Raw genomic sequence first — 21,498 nt, forward strand, 5'->3', positions numbered from 1 at the left:
AAGGGCTTAGCTATATAGTGTAGTTTTGTGGTGATAGCTTGAAAAGTTTAATATCTCGCACCGAGGTGGGATGAGTTTGAAACCAAAAGCTCTCCTCTGAGAAGAAAACGTGTGTGTCTAATTCCTTAACTGGAAAACTCGGCGCATCGTTATTGTTATTGCGTCGGTATTATGTTAAAATATTATCGAAAATTTCGCTCAAAGAAGCAGTGAGTGCCGTCAATCACGAGGTGGCTATATGTACTATATATCAGATACTCTGGAATACTCTTTAGGGCAATGACAATTTATTACTTTCTTCATAAAATTCAAGTAAATATTGGATTTTTTCATATCTCGAATTTTGCGGTCTTAATAAAACACCCTATATAATTGGCTCGAACATCCTTTGCTTGGTTCTAGGCCTTCTCCTCCAATTCGCGATATGCGTCTTGATGTTGTTGCACAAATGGAGGAACCTACAGTTTTATGCTGCCTCCGCAGACGTTTTTTATGAGGAGCTCTTTCACGGCAAGAAATCGCTCAGAGGTTTACCATTGCCGCACGAGGGGTGACCGCGATTAAAAAAAACCGTTTCTATTATTTAGTGCTTTATGTCGACAGTGGGTTTCAAACCTACTCACGGACGGCTACTACTCACCCATTCACGTCGGACACTTTTGAGTAAACTGGTGACTAACTCGACAAACCTTACAGATTTCTCACAGATTTCTAAGTGAAGTGTCTGAGGAATTTTATTTATATATTTCCTATTCAGAGAAATATGTAAGATTCTTTGTGAACCTCTCCATATATATGTATCTCTGAACGATATCCGCCGGAAATCTTAAAGACTAAGAATTTTTTGCCACGAGTCTGATGGATATCTGGCAATAAAGGAATATAATTATTCCATACATAGTGCATCCGCATGGGCAATACATCATAAAATTGTGCAAAATTGTTTAAGACAGAATTCCATAATTGCTTTCACTTTTGTCAACTAGCTATTTATTCAATAAAATCACCTCCTATTTGATTCAACTGTATAATCATATGAACTTTCCCTATTACTTTGATTTCAGGAAAACATCCAAACGACTTAACGAATTACGAAACAACTAACCTACAACCACCTCAAAACACCGCACCACCTTATCACCAGCTTCCCGCTGATCTTTCCGAAGAGAGCATACGTAAAGAAGCCGCCTTAGTACTCGCTCAAGCAGAGCGTCATAAGAGCAAAGCCGAGAACGGCGATAATATCCCCACATTTAAAGTTCGTACGAAGCGCAGCGGCGATTCGAACCCAAAGAAATTCCATTCACTGCCAACGCGCAAGAAGAAAGCTCCCGCAAAGCCAGTGTCGCGCAGTGTCAGTGACGTAGCTGCCAAAAAGAATACCAAACGTCCATCCATATTTAATATCTTCAGTCGGCGGAGTGACACGAATGTCAATCAAGTGGAACGTGATCCACGTTTTGAGGATAGCGGTGGCAGGCGCTTAGTACGTAGCAAGAGTGATGTTGGTTCTTATAATAAGGAGGAGCGTAAACATAAAAAAACCTTAAAAGATCCCAAGCCAGCAACTGCATCCAGTGGCCTGCATGCTTTAAATAGCTCCAGCAAACAACAACTGATCAATACTCCTCTAAGTCCGATTATTGAGAACGCCCAAAAGGAGGACTACTTTGCAGAGCAATTCAATAGAGAACGTCGCAAATCTGAAGCAATAACAGAGCGTGAAAAGCATGAGAGCGGTTTGAGTGAACTGCTCGAGCGCAGTCGTTCGCAAGCTATTGAAGACGGTAATATTATAGGAAGGGGCCCAATATCTAACGCGATACGCGATAAAATTCTCACATTACAAACCAAGTCGCAAGAGAATATGCATAGCTCACAGTTACCAGTACAGAAGTTGCCACTTACCAAAGGTGTTACAGTCAATGGGTTGGCGAAGCGTTTGTCAATGGAACGCTTTTCACCGCCCCCACCACTGTCCGGACCAGCTTTCTCGTACATACGTCCAAACGAAGGAATCATGTATGCCCAGTTAGATCATAATGAGGAGCAAAATTATCGACGTGAGTCCGTGCACTCACCCATCAGGGAATTACGTTCGCCGTTGCGTGAGTACCGCTCCCCCGCGCGCGACATTCGTGATTTGCGTTCAACAGAGCACGATATTCCCACGTCAAGTATGACGATGGGCCGACAGTCAGTTGATCGCACTGACTTTGCTACTAGTCAAAATAACATGAAGAATACCTACAACTACAGCAACCACAACAGTCGAATCGGAAATAGCAATGGCAGTCGCATCATTATTGAACCATCGACCCGTGCACATGACACATATGGAGCGTCAGTCGGCGCTGTTGGGCCCACTACTATACGCATCACAAATTCACACTCTCCTTCTCCATGGCAACAGCTAAGTCCTCGTAATCTGAGCGATGAAGATGAGGGGCTTGGCATTGAAACGCGCAAATACTATGAAGATGAGACACCTGCGCTGACACAGTCGCGCAGTAGCAAGTCCCCTGCTGAGCCGCCAATTGTACCAGTCATTCGTAGCATTACTCCAACTTGCGAAAACGGTTATGATGCGCGTGCCTATCAATCGCCTGTACGCGATGATCCCATGGACGATATTGGATATAGGCGTGCCCGACTAGAGTCGCGAATATTAACACGTCGTTTTGGTGAGCCGGGCACGTTGGAGCGCAATGGATCCAATCGAGTTGTAAGCACATCGCCTGAGCGCACCTTAGAACGCAATGAATATCATCGTGATACCGGCGTCTCTCCACAGCGTAATAGAGATGTGCGCGAAGAGTCCGCGCATCATCGCTACCTCAGTCCCGAGCGCGAGAGGGAATCATATGAACCGCGTTTTCATAAAATGGAGACCTCGGAAATACTTAATAAGTACTCACCAGAACGCTCACACCTGGATATTATTGCACCTACAACGGCGCCACTTACGACGCCTACAATGGAGAAGACATCTCGGTACAAGCACACAAAGTACTACGATGACGGACGTGGAGGCGTGAAAGAAGTGTATGAGCGGGAGACACATTTGGACGCACAAGGAAAACCACATGTGCGCGAGACACGACATCGCGAGCGAATGGATGATTCTTTGGAAAGGCCGCAACTGCAGGACTATGAACCAAAAAGTTTGGACTCACAATTCACGAACACAGATCAATATCGTTCCTCACCTGAGAACATGAAGCGTTATGAAGCAAACGCGGCACATCCTCATGATTGGCATGGCAGCAGTTTGAAACGTGACAAGCTCCAGCAGCGAAGCTTCGACAAAGGAGACTCAGGAATCGAGAATGACTTCCGGAAAGAATCTTTCAATGGAGAGCTAATATCTAGGTAAGTTGCTTACAAGCTGAAAATGTTATTTCCAGTGACATTTTTTTTTTTAATTTGCCTCTAGATGGCGTAAACGCACCATTGCTGACGATATAAAAGCTTGCGACACATTTCTTCGTAAAGAACGCCGACACATCGAGCAGCTGCACGTGGCACGACGCAAAGATAGTTACGTCTATCGAGAACGATCCATCGACGATGGTTCACACTTCGATCCACACTTAGATAAGTACCCGACTGCAACGAGCACACTTCATCGGAAGGATCAACAATCCCAGACAGCCGGCAACGAGACGCTGAAGCGTAATAAAAAGCTCGGTGGCTTCGAAAAGGTCAAACAGCTCTTCACAGGAGTAAGTGGCGGTGGAGGAAGTGGCAGCGGCAGTGAGGGTGGTAAATCTAGCAAGAAGGATGGCGACCGACAAGCACGCGCCAATAGCAGCACAACAACAGTGACAACCAACAGTAGCGCGCAGACTACACGGGGAGCGAGAGCAGCCAAAGACAAAGACAAAGACAGTAATGGTAGTGAGAAAGAACGTGAGCGTTACATGGTGAAGGAAGAGGAAATGCGTTTGCGTTACAGTGAGCACCGCGGAGCTGCAGGAGCGGTAGCAAATACCACTACGCATGTTGATGCATACCGCGAACCAAAGGTGAGTAACCAAAACAAGAAGTAGACCGTTTTATTAGAAAGTGTCATAGATAAGTGTGGTGAGGAAATCAGGTATGGTTAATTATAAAGTGATTGTATTGTTGGAAGTGCCTGGAGATGTATGAGATATCAAGCGAGTTCAGTGTCCAAGCCGGTATGCGACGTTTGCAATTATTTTCGCATCGAACTCTAAATCAATATGATGGGAAACAAGCATAAATTTGCCTAAAGCAGTTGTATAGTAGATACCCAATTTATTCCTCATATCTGGTTACCCTAAGCGTAACACACTTAACTCAATACAAAGCATATCTCCGCATGGTAAATTCTATTGTCTCGCCAACTTCTATGTGGCCGATCCATTCAGAAAAAGACTAAAAACGAAAATAATATTTTACGAGTGATCATGCACAATTGCACCGCTATAAAAATGTCAATGTGTTAATGCGCAGTAGTAAATTTTTTATTTGAAGCAGTTATTCGAGCAATTCAAGTCCGTATTCGAATGACGCAACGGCGCTCGCTTCTTCGACGGCTCCACTTTGACACCGAGACACTGACGTTGATGATCGTGTTGGCGATCGCCGCAAATAAGCAGCATGCAATGTGTGTGCACTACACAATGGCCGCACAACTACACATATACGAGTACCTACTATTTGTAGTACGTGGTATGTACGAGTGAAGAGTAGGCTGTACGCTAGTTGTGGAAAATTCGCTTCCTTGTGGCATGTTGGCGCTTTGGTCGAACATTATTTATAGACAGCCTGGCTGTGGTAGCCGCACTTGATGTGAGGTGCTACTTGTGGCATTGTGGCACAGTGGCGTTTCGTTTTTATGTCTGCCGTTTGGCGTCGCTTGCCACACTTCCGTAGCCATTATGTATAATGTGGCATGCAAATTGAGCCTTGTTAGCGTTGCAACATCAGTATGATTGCGCGATTGTAGCCCCGCTACCGCTTGTTGCATTTCGCACCTACTGTCCCACGTGCAAATACCAATTTCAAACAAAGCATCATCATTTCCACTTAGACTTTTTTTGCTGAAAAATAATTTTTAGCTCGTCATCTGTATGCAATTTTGCAATGGCTGTCTGAGGGCTTTTATATTTGAATATTGCGCTCATACTCATGTATGTACTAGACGCCCGGTCCGTTATGATCCATGAAAAGTTTGGGAAAGGTCGTTGAGGTCACCTTATTGTGCTGCTGCTTTGCCTCATTCACTCTTACAATAAAGGCCCCACTCTTACGCAAGCTATGCAGATAACAAACAAATGTTTCGTTTTTTGAAGGCAAATTGTGTGTTTACAACAAAACACATTTGCATTTAAATATGTGCAAATGTAAATACCATGCACACACTCGTGTAATCAACTGATTGCAGAAGTGGCGGCGGCAAAGATTTTTATTGATGTTATAAAAGTAATTTGTCATCTTTTGAATTCCATTTTGAAACCACTGACCTCAATACGAAACTTCAAAATGAATGGAAACTTATCGACTTTAATATTCGAACTCTAAGTATTGTAATTTACCTAGCATTTAAGGTACGTTTTGACCAAGATGAATATACATATTAAAGGTGGTATAGGTAAATCAGCTGATTCGTTTTTTTTTCTTTGGCCGTGTCAATGAGGCTGTCGTCACAGAATGAAACAAGGCGAATTCATTCTTTGTTTTCTGCTTTCCCAATACTTTGCTTTGACAATCAAACGTTCACAATGTTATTGTTGTTCTAGTGCCACCACCTTCAATGAATTCGCCTTGGTTTTGATGATTCCCCAGCTGCATGGAAACTAGCAAGCTAATGGTAGGTTGTTTCTCGCAAATGAAAAAAAGAAATTTCCAAATAATTTGAACAAAATAAATAACTGATCACTGCATTTCAGAACCCAGACTTCGCACCCGTAGCTGAGTATAAGTCTTATGACCTTATAAACTTTTTCTATCATTTGGTATTTAATGTCCGAGGTTTCAAACCAGTGCTATTCCGAATGGTAGCCACCCATTCACCGATTTGGCTACGGCAGCCGCCAAGCGGTATAGTAAAGCTAAAAACGTTGATGAATTAGCTAGACGAGACCCTAAAAAACTCCTCTAAAAGCCGAATTTATCGTTATGTGAAGCCGAAGCAGTTTCAAGAAAAGTAGTGGTATGCAAATACACGGTTCGAGAACGATTACGCGCGGAATATCTCAAATTCCGGAGCGCTCATTATCATATGTGTACATCTAAAAAAGATTTACATGGGCTAACACAAATTCTGAGCGGCATTGGACGAATGTAATAATTACGACTGAATCTTCCTTATACGCTGACTATGGTCTACTGCTGACAATCAACCGCTTCAAGAAACTGATAAACACCCAGTTAAATATCATGTTTGGGGTTTTTCCTCCGAAAAAGGAGTTGGGGGGTTCATTCTGATGACTATTCATTTTACTAATAAATATTATAAACTCGGCAAATGCAGTTTCTTAGAATGAAAGTGGTGAAATAGTTTCCAAGTTAATGCCGTCACGCATCTAAATATTAGACATACTGCATATAAACGCAATGTATGTTACACAGTATGTTCAATAAATAACAGAACTTTTTATTTAAATCATGGAACACGTAGAGCTATCTATTAAACTTTGATCATATTGAAAAGGTACAGGCGTCAGCTTTCAACCGCAGCCAACTTCATATAAATCGTTTGACAGGTTAAAAAGCAAAGAGCAAATATTAAATTTTGTGTTAAACTTGGAAAATCACTTAGTGAGAAGTACGAATTGATGCAAAAAGTTTATGGTGACGATTTAAAAATCGTCGTGAAGATTTGAATGATGATGAAAGACCTGGTCGTCCAGAAGCAAGTAATCGTGCTGAATTGGTGGAAAAAGTCCGCGAAATCATTGCTGTTGACGGAAATTTCACTGTAAGAATGTTGGCTGAAGAATTAAATTCATCTACTGGTACTATTTGGAAAATTTTAACTGACGATTTGGGTAAAAGAAAGCTTTATGCATGCTTTGTTCCACACCAATTAAATGAAGATCAAAAAATCGCTCGTGTAGAGCATTGTAAAGACATCATTTCAACAGCTGAAAACGATCCAGATTTTCTTGATTCGATCATAACTGGTGACGAAACATGGTGCATCAAATATGACCCTGAAACTAAGCGTCAATCTGCAGAATGGAAGACGAAAGGGGAGCCAAAAGCAAAGAAATTGCGTTTTCAGAAGTCAAGAATCAAAACAATGTTGATCACGTTCTACGATTCCAAGGGTATTGTACACAAGGAATTTGTTGTAGAAGGTCAAACTATTAATGGAGAATAATATTTACAAGTTTTACATCGTTTGTGGTCAAGAATTGTTCGTGTAAGACCTGAATATCCAGAGGGGAAGCAGCTGTTTTTATTGAAAGATAATGCACCATCTCACAAAACCAAAAATGGTGTCACTATTGCTGTCAATAATTGGAAAGTCATTTAATTAAGTCTTTAAATTGGCTCTAAAGGTTGTATAAGTCGTAGAACACGATCTTCCTTAAATTGCGCAAGCAAAATTTTCTTGTGAGCAAGCTTGTGGAGTATAAGGAAGGAAGGATCCGCCATTTTGAATTTCAAGAAGTGCCACTTTGCTTTCGAAAGTAAACATAATTACCTACATTTTAAGCCCTCATAGACCTCTTTTCGTCAAAATCTATTCTGGGGGCAGGGGGTCTCACGTTCAGAAAGAATGCCCCATAGGTATATGTTTCAATATGACAAATCATCATTTCATTCCCCCATTTGATTAAATCGACCCGGTCTAATGTAGATATATATATGTATATACGCAAGACTATGTAAATAAGAGCGATTTTGAATAATGTGGTGTGTATGCGTACACGCGTACGCAAAGTAGCCAATCGCTCGCCAATGCAGTGGCCCATAGCATTTCCAATAGTTTGTCATTCATTTTTTTTTCAAAGTTTCAGGCGATTACACATTGACTGCTAAAGCGGAAATACCAAATTATCAAACTACTTTAAATGTTAACAAGGCAATTCCACAAGCCACCGTTTAGCTGCTGCAGGAAACCTCGGCTCGAGGCACTGCGAGCGAGTGAATTTGAAGCCCGTTAGCCAACAGACTACTTAAATCAATAGCAACGGAAGCCACCAGTGGAAACGGCGATTAACGGCGCCGAAGAAAATTGAAAATGCATTGCAGCTGGGATACAGAATAGACGTATAGGCGGCACTTACCACTTACCACTCACCACTCACACCATGCACTCACACCGATCACCACTTACCGCTCCAACGTAAAAGCTATAATAGTGGCATAAAATGTGGATTTCAGTTGGCTTGGTGTGTTGTGCGCAGGCGCGTCTTTGTCTGCGGCATTTGCTGGCGCATAATTAGCGACGGTTGGTTGGACGCGCAGTTGTAACTGAGACTTAGCGTTTCGATGCTCTTGTTAGAATGTGCTTATGTACCTCTTCGTCGCACTACTCTTTAGCACTTTAGTCTTTCTAATGCGACTACACTTTTTTTCTGTTTTTTTTTGTACTTCCACTTCTATTTCTTCGTCAATCTTTTGATTCTACTTTTGCCCCATTCACGAAAGACAGCTCGTCTGGTAGTCGTTGCAGTGCTGGTGCTCTTCTTGAGTGTCAGTTACATAGGTTGTGCATTTGTAGGCATTTGGCATTCGGCCTTGGTATTCTAATGCACTGGAACGTGCAGCCAACGCCGTCGCCGTAATAAACACCATCGTATTTGTTGGCATTGTTGCTGTTGCAGTGCATGCCAAGTAGTTACGGAAAGTCGGCAGTTATCGGATTTTGAAATTGGCGGCGGATGTTGCACCACACTTTTCGAGCCATATTCCTGTACACGCCGCACATGCGCGAACGAATCAGTTGAGCGTGAAAATTACACTGCAATGCTTGATTGCCCGATAATCACTTTGATGTTCGCCTTGTCAACGGTGCAAAGGGCAGGGGAATTCGACATTGGAATGCGCTGAAATTTCCACTAAAATTAAGTAAACAAAACAATTTGCGAGTCAGCCAAATTTTATTCCGCTTTTTTAAAAGCCAATTAAGCTTATGAGCCGCACCTAATGCTAAAATTTGATGCGGCATCGAAAAGGTGTCAAATGAAAGAAGCAAGAAAAAGAAAAAAAAACCCAAATCAGCTTGGAGTATTTATTACAAAAAAAAAAAAAAAAAAAAAAAAATACAACAAAAATAGATAGGACTCTTCGTTTTTCATCTTTTTATTATTAAATGCGTTCTGAAGCCTCCGAGTGAGTGAGGCGCGAAGCTCAAAAGGCATAGCCAACAATTTTGGATTTTTAAGTAGAGAAATGTTTACCTAAACTTCTTTCACTTTTTTCTATTGAATTGCATTAACTTTACATCTATTTAGTTTGCATACCAAGTACTTACATTTTATATATTTTTATATTTTCCGCGAATTGTAATATTTACGTGCCATCAGGCGGTGGTTGATTTGAAATATATTTGGTGTTGTTCGTTGGATGTCAAGTGTCTGGATGACAAACCGTCTTAAGTCTGATTTTATTTAAATTCCATGTATGTTCTATAATATTGCCTTTTTGCCCTGGCACACCCCAGTCAGATGTTCAGAAAATATTTTAACTATAAGTGGATGCTCGTATTTGCTACCTTACCCTTCTTCAATCGCTGATATGCAATGGTTAATGTATCTTCCAAAAAATTTATTGGCTTCTAATTAAAATATGCAAATATTTTGTTAATAGCGAGGCGGCACTTCGAGTCATAAAACTAACAGCGACAAAATCAAACAGGCCACTATTTGGCGGAGGAGCTTTCAAATATTTCAGATCCGCGTGCCCGTCTGGTTGATAAAAATCGCCAAAGTGGCGAAAATTACTAAAAGGCATAAAAGCAAATTAATTGCACCGCCGCTGTTTATGGCACTTTCATGGATGCTGCGAATGTGATTGGTGGTGATGTTTCTCGATAGCTGTGCTGTGGCTGTTGTTGTTGGGAATATTGTATCTGTGTCGTCCAGATATTTATCACTTTTCATGTGTCTTCTTGAAATATACAAAATTAACGATATAAATTTTTGCCGCTAGTATATATGCCACAACATACCCGTCCCGTTGATTTCAAAGGCGTGTCTTCGAGTTAGCCGGCTTACCGATTTAGGTTTCTTACCTACATAGTTTTATGGTTTGTTTTTAATACTGTTTCTTAGTTTCTTTTCTTATAATTTGGATGAAAGAATTTTGTTTAATTTTTGAATTAACATGAATAAAAAGCGAGGAATTTATGTCGCTAAAAATTGGTAATTTTTAACTTTGATAAACAAAATTCTACAATACAATTACGTGGTAGAGTAGGTTTTCATTTTCGGCATTGAAAGTCATTTGGTACGCCATACCTCGTATACGCCAAATGTGACACCACGTCTACTGGGGTACAGAAATTGTACAGAAGAGCAAAAAATAAAAAAGCATGTTTAACTACTCGATTGATTTTAAATTGAACTAACTTACTAGTTGCATCATCAGCAATGTGGAGGCAACCTATCGCCTGCAAAAAACTATCACCATCATCAATTCCAAATTGGACCATCGATCCACAACGAATTTCTTCCATGCGAGTCTGTTTTGCGCCAATATCTTAACTCCGTTCAATGGCGCGGATTTCTGACTCCAGCAGTCGTCTCCAGTTGTCCGTTGGTCTTCCTCGGGGATTCCGTGGAAATTCCAGTCAATCGCGGTCCTTGTTACATCCCCTCTCTCCCTCCACAGTACATGGAAAACAATTTTTGTATTACATCATTTTAAAAGGTTGACCGTAGCTTTTGACTAGCTTTCTTATGTTTTTTTATTTTTACAATAACTTTTATAAAGATACAGTTCATTTTACAAAACAAATCATTTAATGCCAATTCTCAAAGCGAAAAATTGTTTACAACTCGAATAATGCTCTTTGAAATTTCAATCAGACTTAAAACAAAAAAATTGGGTCCGCAGTTTTATAGCACATTAAATTTTGTTCCAATAAAGTGCAAGTTTGAAGTCGCTCAGAATTCTCACTGATGTTTTATAATTTTTTTCTTTGACAGTGTTGCGCATTTTCTCCATATAAAAAATTCGTACATTTGTAATGAATAGTTTTAGGAGTTTTTCAAATTCGAATATGGCTGCTACTTTTTCTTTAGCCTCGAATTATTTAGCCCATTTTTTATATTTGACACCCAAAGCCGACTCAGAGACTCCAAAATAGATTGAAATTATGAGTCTACACCACGGAAGGAGTTCGCTTATTTCAGTGACTAGAATACTTTAGTTTACTTCCACATATCCTGAATACTTTCACGCACCTGTAACAGGTACTCATTCACAAGGCAGCGAAAAACAAAGTTCGGCGACACTGAGACACTTTGTTGCTGAAAAAATTGTAGCTAATTTTATTATTACTTACCAGTGCCAGCTCTCTAAAACGCTGCTCGTAAACAAAAATGCAAATGCTAAGCGAAACTTGTTGCCAGACGCTTTCCGCAGCCTCTGACCTTTCTAACAAATTCATTAGTACACAAACTAGGGGTGCGGTGTGAGGGTAGCAGGTGCCGTGCCTTTAAAAGCGAGTCTGTTAGTCGCAATTCGAATTTATACTACAAATTTATGTACACAGGTGGGCGGTGCTATTGGCAGCCAAATAAGCGGGTTGGCAGACGTGGGAGATGCCGACCCAGTGCTGACAGGCAACGAGGAGGGCGCTGCTAAAACAATTACCGGTCTACGAGTGTTACCTTTTGGCATTTCATAGCAGGCTCGAAATCCACTCAACATGCAGAATACCTGAGGGTGGCAGAGCAAGGGTGAGGCACTATGTGCTGTAGGCCATTGTAATTTGGCTGCTATGCGCGCAAATATTTGCGCTAATTGAAAGCCGCCGCAAGGAAAATGTGAACGCGCACATGAGCGCAACTACGGCTTGAATACAGGGTGCCACCAAATATGGGAGAAAATGCATGAAATGAAAGTAAGTCACGGCGCCCAAACGAAGCTTGTTTTAAATCGATACAAACCGCAATTGGAGCAAAAGTTACAACAAAAAGAAATACCTCGAATAACCAGGTCTAATATCAACGTCAACCACCACAAAAAAACCTCAGCGAACTGGGTAAACACGTTTACCAGCAACTTTTTGCTACAGTTTGCAATATTAAATATGTAATAAGACGCGCGGGAGGGCGGCGCCGAGCAGAGGGTTGACTTATAAAACAAAATTCGAAACCTTACGAAATCAATTGCCAATGCACACAGCTCTTGTGGTCAACCGCTTGTTGTGGTGTTGCATGCAACATACACGCCAAAGCTGCTATTTATTGGGCGCCGAACATTCGTACGTACATTAGAGTATGCGCTATGTACGTATGTATGTTTGCGTTTGGTGTGTGGTGTGCGGTGTAGTGCATTTATTCGTAAACCGCAAACTGCACTTGTTGTTTATTATTGCACCAGCCACAGTTCGACTGTAGCTGGTCTTTGTATATTTGTTGTACGATTGGTGTTGTTACAGCGGCTATTGCCATTGCATTTACGGTACTTTTGGTTAACTGTGCGGTTGCGGGTGCGGCGGTGGCGGTAACGGTGGCTGCACCGAACAGGTATTGTTAGCATGTGAACTCACGTTTCGCTTATTAGGCCACAGGCAAGGGACAACAGTCACAGAAACATGGAACGGACGAAGGGATCTGGTGGTGACGGAGATGCAGGTGGAGAGGGAGGGAAGGGGCTATAGCTTTGGTTTGTTGACAGCAGCATCGTACCAAGAATACATACATATATGGAAACTGTTGTTGTTACTTTTCTTTGACCGATCATCGCTGCTTGGTATCACCCACACATACATAAGCACATAAACGAGTTCATATGCGCGTAGTTGTATTTTAAAATCAATTTTTTTTAACTTTTTTGCAATTTTAGCAATTGGCACCTGTGTACAAACTCTTTCACTCGTATCTGCACTGGTGTATTTGTGGATTCTGTAACAGGTTACCACAATTTTAGCGTCACCATTTGCTCTTATTTTTAGTATAGCTCTTTTTATAGGCGTGGAAGTGTGCCACGTGTTGTCACTCGTAGCGAGTTGGAAAACAGTTTTTATTATAAATAAAAATAAATAAAAAAATACAAACAATTTCATATTAATTGCAATTTTACTTAATTTTCAATTTGAAATTTAGGCCACGGATATCTCAATGCGTCGGCGTCTGTCTACACCTAAAGCTAGTCCATTGCTGCTCAAGCGTACCTCATCCGATAAGCCGAAAAAGGAGTCGCCGCTTGCAAAGCCCGAAAAAGTCAGCTGGTTCAAATCGTTGGACAGGCGTTCGAAGAGCAAATCAAAGGAAAAGGTAAGTGGATTTGATGCAATTCTTTCCCAAGTGCCAAGCCTTTAGGATTAGCACTCAACTTACGTATGGGATTCCGTATTAAGGCAGCCTATGGTACGAGTATTTAGAATTCAGCGCTAGTTTTTGTATCGTTCATACGGCGCTGTTATTTGGCAGCTGTAAGTTGAAATTTTCAGAAATAGAAAATAACGTTTTTATAATAATGACGCACTTGAGGCCGTTTGATTTGATTTTCTAAATTTTCGGTGAAGAAGTCTTCAAGCAACCGGTAATAAATAAAAAATATATCAGGGAGACCGAAAAGTAATGTCGTTCCTATACATGTCAATGCTTCTTTATTGCATTGCGTAGTTGAAAGTCGCGTCAGAGGCATTTCAAAGTTAAAGTGACTTGTTTAGTTGTGAAATTTAAACCTTTCGCCATTTTGAGTGAAATGGCTAGCCAAATACCAGAAGAGAATCATATCCGCTATTACATGCTTTTGGAGTTTCTTTGTATTTGTTACCCCCAAAAATATTTGCAATTTTTACCCAAGTGCCTTGGATGTTCGTAAATGCCAAAGGTGTTTTTCTACAGGTCCAGTAAATTCGATCTTTCCGCCTCGCATCGATTAGAAAGATCAACAACTTTAGCCAATGACATTAAAGGCGGACGAGGAAACAAATTCGTGTCAGACAATCCAGGAACTGTCAAATACTCTTAACTAACCCTGGTCAACCATCCGAGAACATTTACAATAAATCGGTAAAACAAAGAGAGTAAGTGCTTGGGTTCCGCATAATCTGTCTAAAGAAAACAGAGCTAGCCGATTCACGACATGCAACTTAGTACCTCAACGATACAATACAGAACCATTTTTTTGATTAAGTGATCACTGAAGATGAAAACTATGAAAAATGGGTACTGTTTGATAATCCAAAATGCAAAAGGCAGTGGCTCTTTCCGAATGAACCGCCACGAAGGACTGCTGACCAAGATTTACATCCGAAAAAGGCACTTTTGTGTGTTTGGTGAAGTATGCGTGGAATCGTCCATTTTGAAGTGCTTAAACCCGGAGAAACTGTAAATGCAGATCTTAATTGTGAACAATTAGACCGAGTAAATCACTCATTAATTGATATCCAGCGTATGAATAGAAAAGGCGTTATTTTGCAAGGCTACACGATAATGTAAGGCTGACATTGAAAATTTGCACACTAGATGGCTAAAGGTTGTTGCCAACGAGAGTGATTATACATGTCATTGGCTAAAAAGAAAATCGTATAAGACTTTTATTTATTCGAATTTACCTTAAAAAGCGACATTATTTACCGGTCTCCCAAATATATACACCCGTGTTCGGAATTGTAGAAATTAAGTAGAAAAAAGAACATGTTTTGCTTCGTTGAGAGGAAGAAATTTAGATGCCTTCGGTACATACATATATATATTTGGGTGTTTAGCCGAGTTCGTCCTCCTATTTGTGGAGGGACCTACAGCCCCCGAGGTGGAAATGGGCCTCATCACTCAAGATGATTTTTCGTTGGAATTCCGGATCATTTTCATGCATCTCAACGGCCCAATCAGCAAAGACACGACGTTTTTGATGATCGGTCGGCTTGAGTTCTTGTGTTAACTGGATTTTATAAGCCTTAAGACCCAAATCTTAATCCAAAACTCGGTGTAATGACGTTTGTGGAATGCCTAATTCCAAAAAACAACGAGGAATGGACAAACCTGGGTTTTCTTCAACACTTTCGGCTACAACAGCAATGTTTTCGGCTATTCTTGAGCGACGTGCACGGGTTTTATTCTTCACATCACTAACTTATCCCAACAGCTCGAATTTTTGCACCAATATCTGTACTGCGGTCCGACAAGGTGCTTCACGATTACTCAAAAATGTTCGAGTTTTACGAACCGTCTCTGCCAAATTTTCTCCACTTTTATAGTGAATTTTAATAATTTCAATGCGTTGTTTAAGCGTGTATCGTTTCATTTTTATTAATGGCGTAGTTTCTACTTGTCAAATATCAAAAAATGACAGCTTCAAAAGTGGCATCTACCGAAATATAGGGCTTTTCAAAATAACACCTGTTATTGGAAACCCCTCTTTTTTCGAAGAGCAGAGCTTAAAGCATTTGTTGACAATAAAAGAGTATGGCGCATAATGACACCAATTAGCTAAACTGCTAACATCGGCTTAAACTGTCTGCGACTTTGCAGAGTTAGCTATAACAGTAAATATTTTAAAGTCATCGGCATTTATCGGGTACTTTTTTAAGAGCTTTAGAACTTAAAATGATAATATAAAGAGAATCGCATAGCATTTATTTTTTGAATATGCGGCATATGTCCGCCGCGGCTACTTTTTCCACTTTTTCTGAATAGTAAATCGGAATGAGCCCAACCCGCAAAAACGCAACCCCGACGATGGTCATTTGGCTTCAATTCTTGCACGAACTCTTATCTATAGGCACCTAAGCCAAGATCCTTTAGTCAAATTTTCCACGAAGTCGAGGTACAAAAGTCAACAAGTTGAGAATGACGAGGAATCGACATTCTTCAACACTTCGCTCTATGAACTTCGCGAACAATTTTTTTTTTGTTTTTCTATGTAAATTTCCACAATTCGGAAGCTTCGGCGTTAAACGAGTCATGATCATTTGCCAAACTTTACTGAAATATCAACACAGTTTGCCATTCTCAGCTGTGAAACCATAGTTAACGATATCGGTAGTTACCATGCAGCTAAAAAAAGATCCTTTAAAAAAAATTAGCAAAGGAAAAATCTAAAAATTCATACAAAAAAATAAAAATGAGGGGGTCTAGGTTACTTCCTTGTGGAACCACAGAAAACAGAGAGAACGGTCTAGAGGAGACGCCATCAACAGTAACTCCACAAACTCTGTTACTTAAATATGACCTCAGCCTAGCATGTCTAATAAAAATCTATGCGATAGCTTATCAAACGCTTCGGTTTAGATACAGTGAACTTGACTAATAAAGGCAAAAATAGAAATTGATAGAAACAAAACCGTGCCGTGTGAAGAAATTAAATTTTTAATAAAAAATATAACTCCTTTTTCTTTATGATGATTTCAAAGAGTATAGAAATAATAGAGAGCTTAGAAATGGGTCCGTAACTAGAGAATGATTCCTTTTGCCCCTTTTGCAATTTGCTGTAAGAATTTAATGGCTATGCCAGCAAACAGAACCTTGTCATTCGGAGAGCTGATAATCCGTTAGTGATTATTTAGTGTTCCATGCAACCACTACGAGTCACTGTTTGAAACGCTTTGTGGGGGCCTGTGTTCTTCGAGAATGTTGCTAGCAAGACGTCGTTCATTACGTGAGAACAGAAAATATAAAGCATATCGCTATGAGAGCGACTTCAAAATTGTTCAGTTTACTATTGCTCCCTTAGTAAAAGTAAGTGTAAGGACGTATCTCTTATGAGATGCTGTTAATTGATATTGCCGGGAACGCTTGGCACTCGTGTGTGTATCGAAGGTTTGCAAAAAACACTGTCAAACCCACAAAGCGTAAATGGCATTTTTATGCAGCTTATACTACAAAAATTTACGTATCTTAGCAGAGTAAGGTTAATGAAATTAGACAGCAAAAACCTTCCATCTCCTTCCTTGTTTCACTCCTCTTGGGAGCACATGGCCTCTACAAGGCTTCTCCATCTGAACCGGTTCCGGGCAGTACTTTTTGCAGTGTACCACGTTATATCGCCTACTGCAGGTTCACGGAGTGTTGATCTTCTCCAAGTATTGTTTGGGTGACCGCGACTTCTACTTCCTTGCGGGTTTCATTCTAGTGCCACCCTTGAGGCAGTTAAACAATTTATTTTTCTACGGTACAAAATTTATTATCACATTAATACAGATGTACTAAGTTATTCCAAAATATAAATCTTGCAATGCCCAAATGCTCAAATTTTAGGCTGGGGGTATAAAGATTTCCCCCGCCTTAACAAGGCTGCTCCACATTTATTTATTGCTTGTGTTTCAACTTATTGTATCCGTATAAATATTATTTTTATTTCTGTTTCCTCGCAGTTGGATGTTTCAGTTAACGGGCAGAGCGAATCCTCAACCATGAAGCGCACTAAAAATTCTGGACGTAATACCTCAGCACCACCACCAATTCCGCCCAAAAACTTGCGTTTCTTTGGTGATACAGATCTAGACTCGAATCCGCCAACTATAACCAAAGCTAATACAACAACAAAGTAAGATCCTTTAGTTAGTATTTTACAATCCACTGACTTTTAATTGCTTTCAGAACACGATCTTCGATTCCGTCCACACTTAATCGTTCGCAAAAATACTCACAGAGCGCTTACCACTTGGACCGCCTCAACGCCAATCCACAACAAAACGATTACCGTCGTTCACTGTCCTCTGCCACTCAGACAGGAGTTGGTGGCTCGCGCCACAAGAGTTCTTCAATGCATAACTTGGAAAATGGTGTTGGAGTGACTGGCGATGAAGTCGATTTCCGCAAACGTCGACATTACTCAAGATCACGGGATTTGGATGACATTTCAGAGAGTGGTTCGGAAACGGAAGACCAGAATAAACGTCCAAACGGTGGTGTGGGTGGCGCACGCACTTTGTCCCGTGAGCGTTTGGATCGTTCGCATCGGTATGATGATCACACCTATCGACGCAGCAACGATCGTCACAGCACACCCTTGGCCATGTCCACTTCAACACCGAATGGTATTGATGCAGGTGGAAAAGAAAGAGATGTCAGGCGAACTCCACATCATCTGATGGGACCGCCGAAGCCGGCACGGAGTGCTGAGCGACGCCTAACATCTTCCTACTCGAGGTGAGTTCTAATACAATAAGAATGCAAAAGCAAAGAAATCCTATACTAAGAAGTGCATGCATAAATTTTATACTCTTTCAGAGAGCGTGATCGCTTTCCAGCAGAGAGTTCCGGAACAGAAGGCGAGTCCAGTTTACACAGTCAGCGCAGCGTAGTCTATCTGCACGCTACGACAGTCGGTGCCATACCACAGCCATACCATTTGAGGCGTCGTTCTATATCACGAGACGACCTTCGCTCGAACAAGGGTAAACCTCAACCACTACAGCCGATGACGCGCACCGTCTCACGATCGGTGTCAATGCTGGCCCCATGGAAGCCGAAACTCATTAGCGAAGGATATGAGATCAATTACTCACAAGAGCAGAACAAACGAGTGAGATGAATATAAAATAGCAAGTGGAGAAAAATCAAACTAAACTCATTTTTTACGCTATTACAGATGGCAACAATGCCACGAAAGCCACACATGAACAGTTCGAGCACTCTTACGCGTACTAGCAAAAAATCGGAAACGCCTACTGGTCGAACTTTGCGGCGGCATGACCACCTCAAGGACGATCAGTCATCGTTGAGGCATTCATCCACTACAAGTGCCTCCAAGTCGGCACTCTCCTCGAATTTACGCAGCGGAGATGGACGAAGGAAGATCAAGTAAACTGACGTAGGCGGGAAGACCAATAAATTGGGCTAATAAAGAACGTAACAGAGAGCGAAGGAATATTAACCAACCTAGAATTATTTAACTGCAGGAAATATTTTAGCTTTGTGTTGAAACGTTACGAGCGTTATGTATACTGGAATACTTCACACACACACACACGCACGCACACACTCAAGCAATTGCAATGTAAGAGAGCAAAGCAGAAAAAGCTCCACGATGTGTGTGTCGAACGTAGCAACTGGTGCTCTTTTCATAAACTCGTAGAACAAACGCAACACACTTGCCCGCGAGCGAAAAGTGTGCAACGGCCGTGCCAAAACATACATACTGACAAATGCGCATAATTATATTCTAATAGTTTTAGTTCTTTGAAAAGCCTTTTCTAAAACCTAATCATTATGCATAATACGTGTAACGAAAGCTTGTAATTTAGCTTTTAAGCACAAACATACTTATAAATGTAAGCATGCACACACACACGTGAGCGCACCCAGTGCGAAAGTGAATTTTACGCAATTTGTAATGAATATCATACATACTCGTACACAAATAAATAACCGCTACTTACGGCATATCTCGTCAAAGTACACCGTTAGAGTTTCAGCATGTTTGGGGGCGTAGAATGCATGCGAAATCATGGCACCTTATGCATTTAGTGTATGTGTGTATGCAGTATGTATGTATGTATATTTTACAAAAAGTCGAGCTAATTTAATTAATGATTTGTCTAGAATTTAAGTGCCAGTTAAAATTAAAACAAAGAAAAAGTAACTACTAATAAAACGTATGTAATACGACTCTAATACCTTTAAATTGCATTCCATTTTTTTGGATTATTGTAAACTACCTATATAATTCTTGAGAAATAAAATGACACTGAGAGATAAAGAGAATTTAAATTGAAAATGTCGGATGATTTTTCATGCATGCAAAATACATCTTTAAGGAAGTAAATTTAGGAAGAAGAAATAAGATATATATTTTTTTTTAATCGAAACATTTTCAAGCATTTGAGGTGCATGCCACAAATTGTAAAATAGTTACTGGTTTGTTTAAGTTAGATAGTCCCTAGACATCATAGCAAATGACATTGGATGCGAATGATATTTCATTCTTTTAATCGGAGCTTTCGCGGGAATATGTAATTAATTTTATTTCAGAGAATTATCATTTATTTCATTTCATTTCATTTTATTTGAAATTTCATTTCGTTTATTTCGAGTCTAAAACGTAAAATAGTTTTTACAGACCACTTAGAGCAAATATGAGCTTGAATTACTACAGGTACTTAAATTAATTAATTAAAAAAAACAGTTCTGAAATTCATAAAATTCATTCTTTGACACCGAAAAGTCGAACGTTGAAATATCTTAGAGCGCGGGCAATAGCAGCACTACGCGCATATCTCGTGTTAAGCAATTTAAGATCAAATGGGTAAGTATTGCGTAAAGATCTGCGAGGGTATTAAAGAATGATCCTTATTAGATTCTCAATTTCTCCTCTAATTGTACTAATAAACAAAAGACAGTGAGAATAAAGGTAGATCTACTCTCTAGAGATTTCTTTTTTTATTTTATTCATTTACTCATTTAGTAAGTCAAGAAATACAAAGTCTCTTATAGGCCCTTATTATGAGCACCACTCGATATTCAACTGTAGTCGAAAGTGCTGATCGAACGAATTTTCATTTGGTATTATGGTGCTCATTCGCTGAAGAATAGGACTATTGTGAATTTCGATCGCTCGACGCATTTAAAATAGATAATTTTTTCTCAGCTGATACAGCAAATTAATATAAAAGATAAAGCGGTTGTATTAAAATTCTTTGTCAACAACATTTTTAAAAGTTAAAAAAAGTATTTTTTGTGAAAATGAGTACAACGGAGTTGTGGTGCGACGATTCATCTCAATGCGAATAATGTAAATTTTAGGTTTGTGATCATACAATGAAAATAACTTATATAAATGCGAAAAATCCAGGAGCTACTCATGATTCTATGGCTTTCAACATGTCGCCATTGCAAGCGCATTTAGAGGAGCAACATCTCAATGACCGTCGTAATACTTGGCTCCTCGGTATGTAATAAACACCAATTGAAATTCCGTTTTTAATAATTTTTGTCTGTCTCAGGTGATGCTGGATACGCTTTAAAATCATATTTAATGACGGCGTTCAGAAACTCTGAGGAAGGGTCTCCAACAAACATCATGCTAAAACGAAAAGTATCATTGAGAGAACAATTGGAGTCTTGAAAACCCGATTTAGATGGTTGTTTCAGGCAAAAGCTCTCCACTATTCTCCAAAAAAAGAGGTTGTCTGTAAAGTCGGTTTACTGACGATAGTTTAACGTGACAACGTCATAAGAAAATATTGATGGAATGGTTGCAATTTTCAAAACAAAATTTCAATTTTATTTGTTTGATAGATATTTTGTATGGATATAGAGGAGGAGATAAATGGAATTGCAATGGAATAGGTCAAGTTACATTTACACAAACGTGAAAAATTACGAAACATTTATCAAATTCATGAAAGATATCTTCAATTTCGATTGTGCATCAGCCGTTAATAAGTCAACA

At 40.1% G+C, this 21,498-nt stretch overlaps 2 protein-coding genes across 2 annotated transcripts in view; both read left to right on the forward strand.

Moving 5' to 3' along the window:
* Nucleotides 1-1,119, forward strand: part of LOC128867744 (uncharacterized) — a 107,631-nt gene extending 106,512 nt beyond the window's left edge. The window contains exon 3 of the mRNA XM_054109202.1: nt 1,065-1,119. The gene's annotated coding sequence lies outside the window, so the exon portion shown is untranslated. The remainder of the gene's footprint in view (nt 1-1,064) is intronic.
* Nucleotides 1,065-19,824, forward strand: LOC128867743 (uncharacterized). The gene is made up of 7 exons (XM_054109201.1): nt 1,065-3,372; nt 3,437-4,028; nt 13,260-13,430; nt 17,477-17,649; nt 17,703-18,254; nt 18,336-18,630; nt 18,697-19,824. Exons 1-7 carry the CDS (start codon nt 1,868-1,870, stop codon nt 18,910-18,912), a joined length of 3,504 nt encoding a protein of 1,167 aa, XP_053965176.1. The 5' UTR covers nt 1,065-1,867; the 3' UTR covers nt 18,913-19,824.
* Nucleotides 19,825-21,498: the final 1,674 nt, after the last annotated feature.

Source organism: Anastrepha ludens, chromosome 6 (assembly GCF_028408465.1).
Source record: "Anastrepha ludens isolate Willacy chromosome 6, idAnaLude1.1, whole genome shotgun sequence".
Lineage (NCBI taxonomy): Eukaryota > Metazoa > Arthropoda > Insecta > Diptera > Tephritidae > Anastrepha > Anastrepha ludens.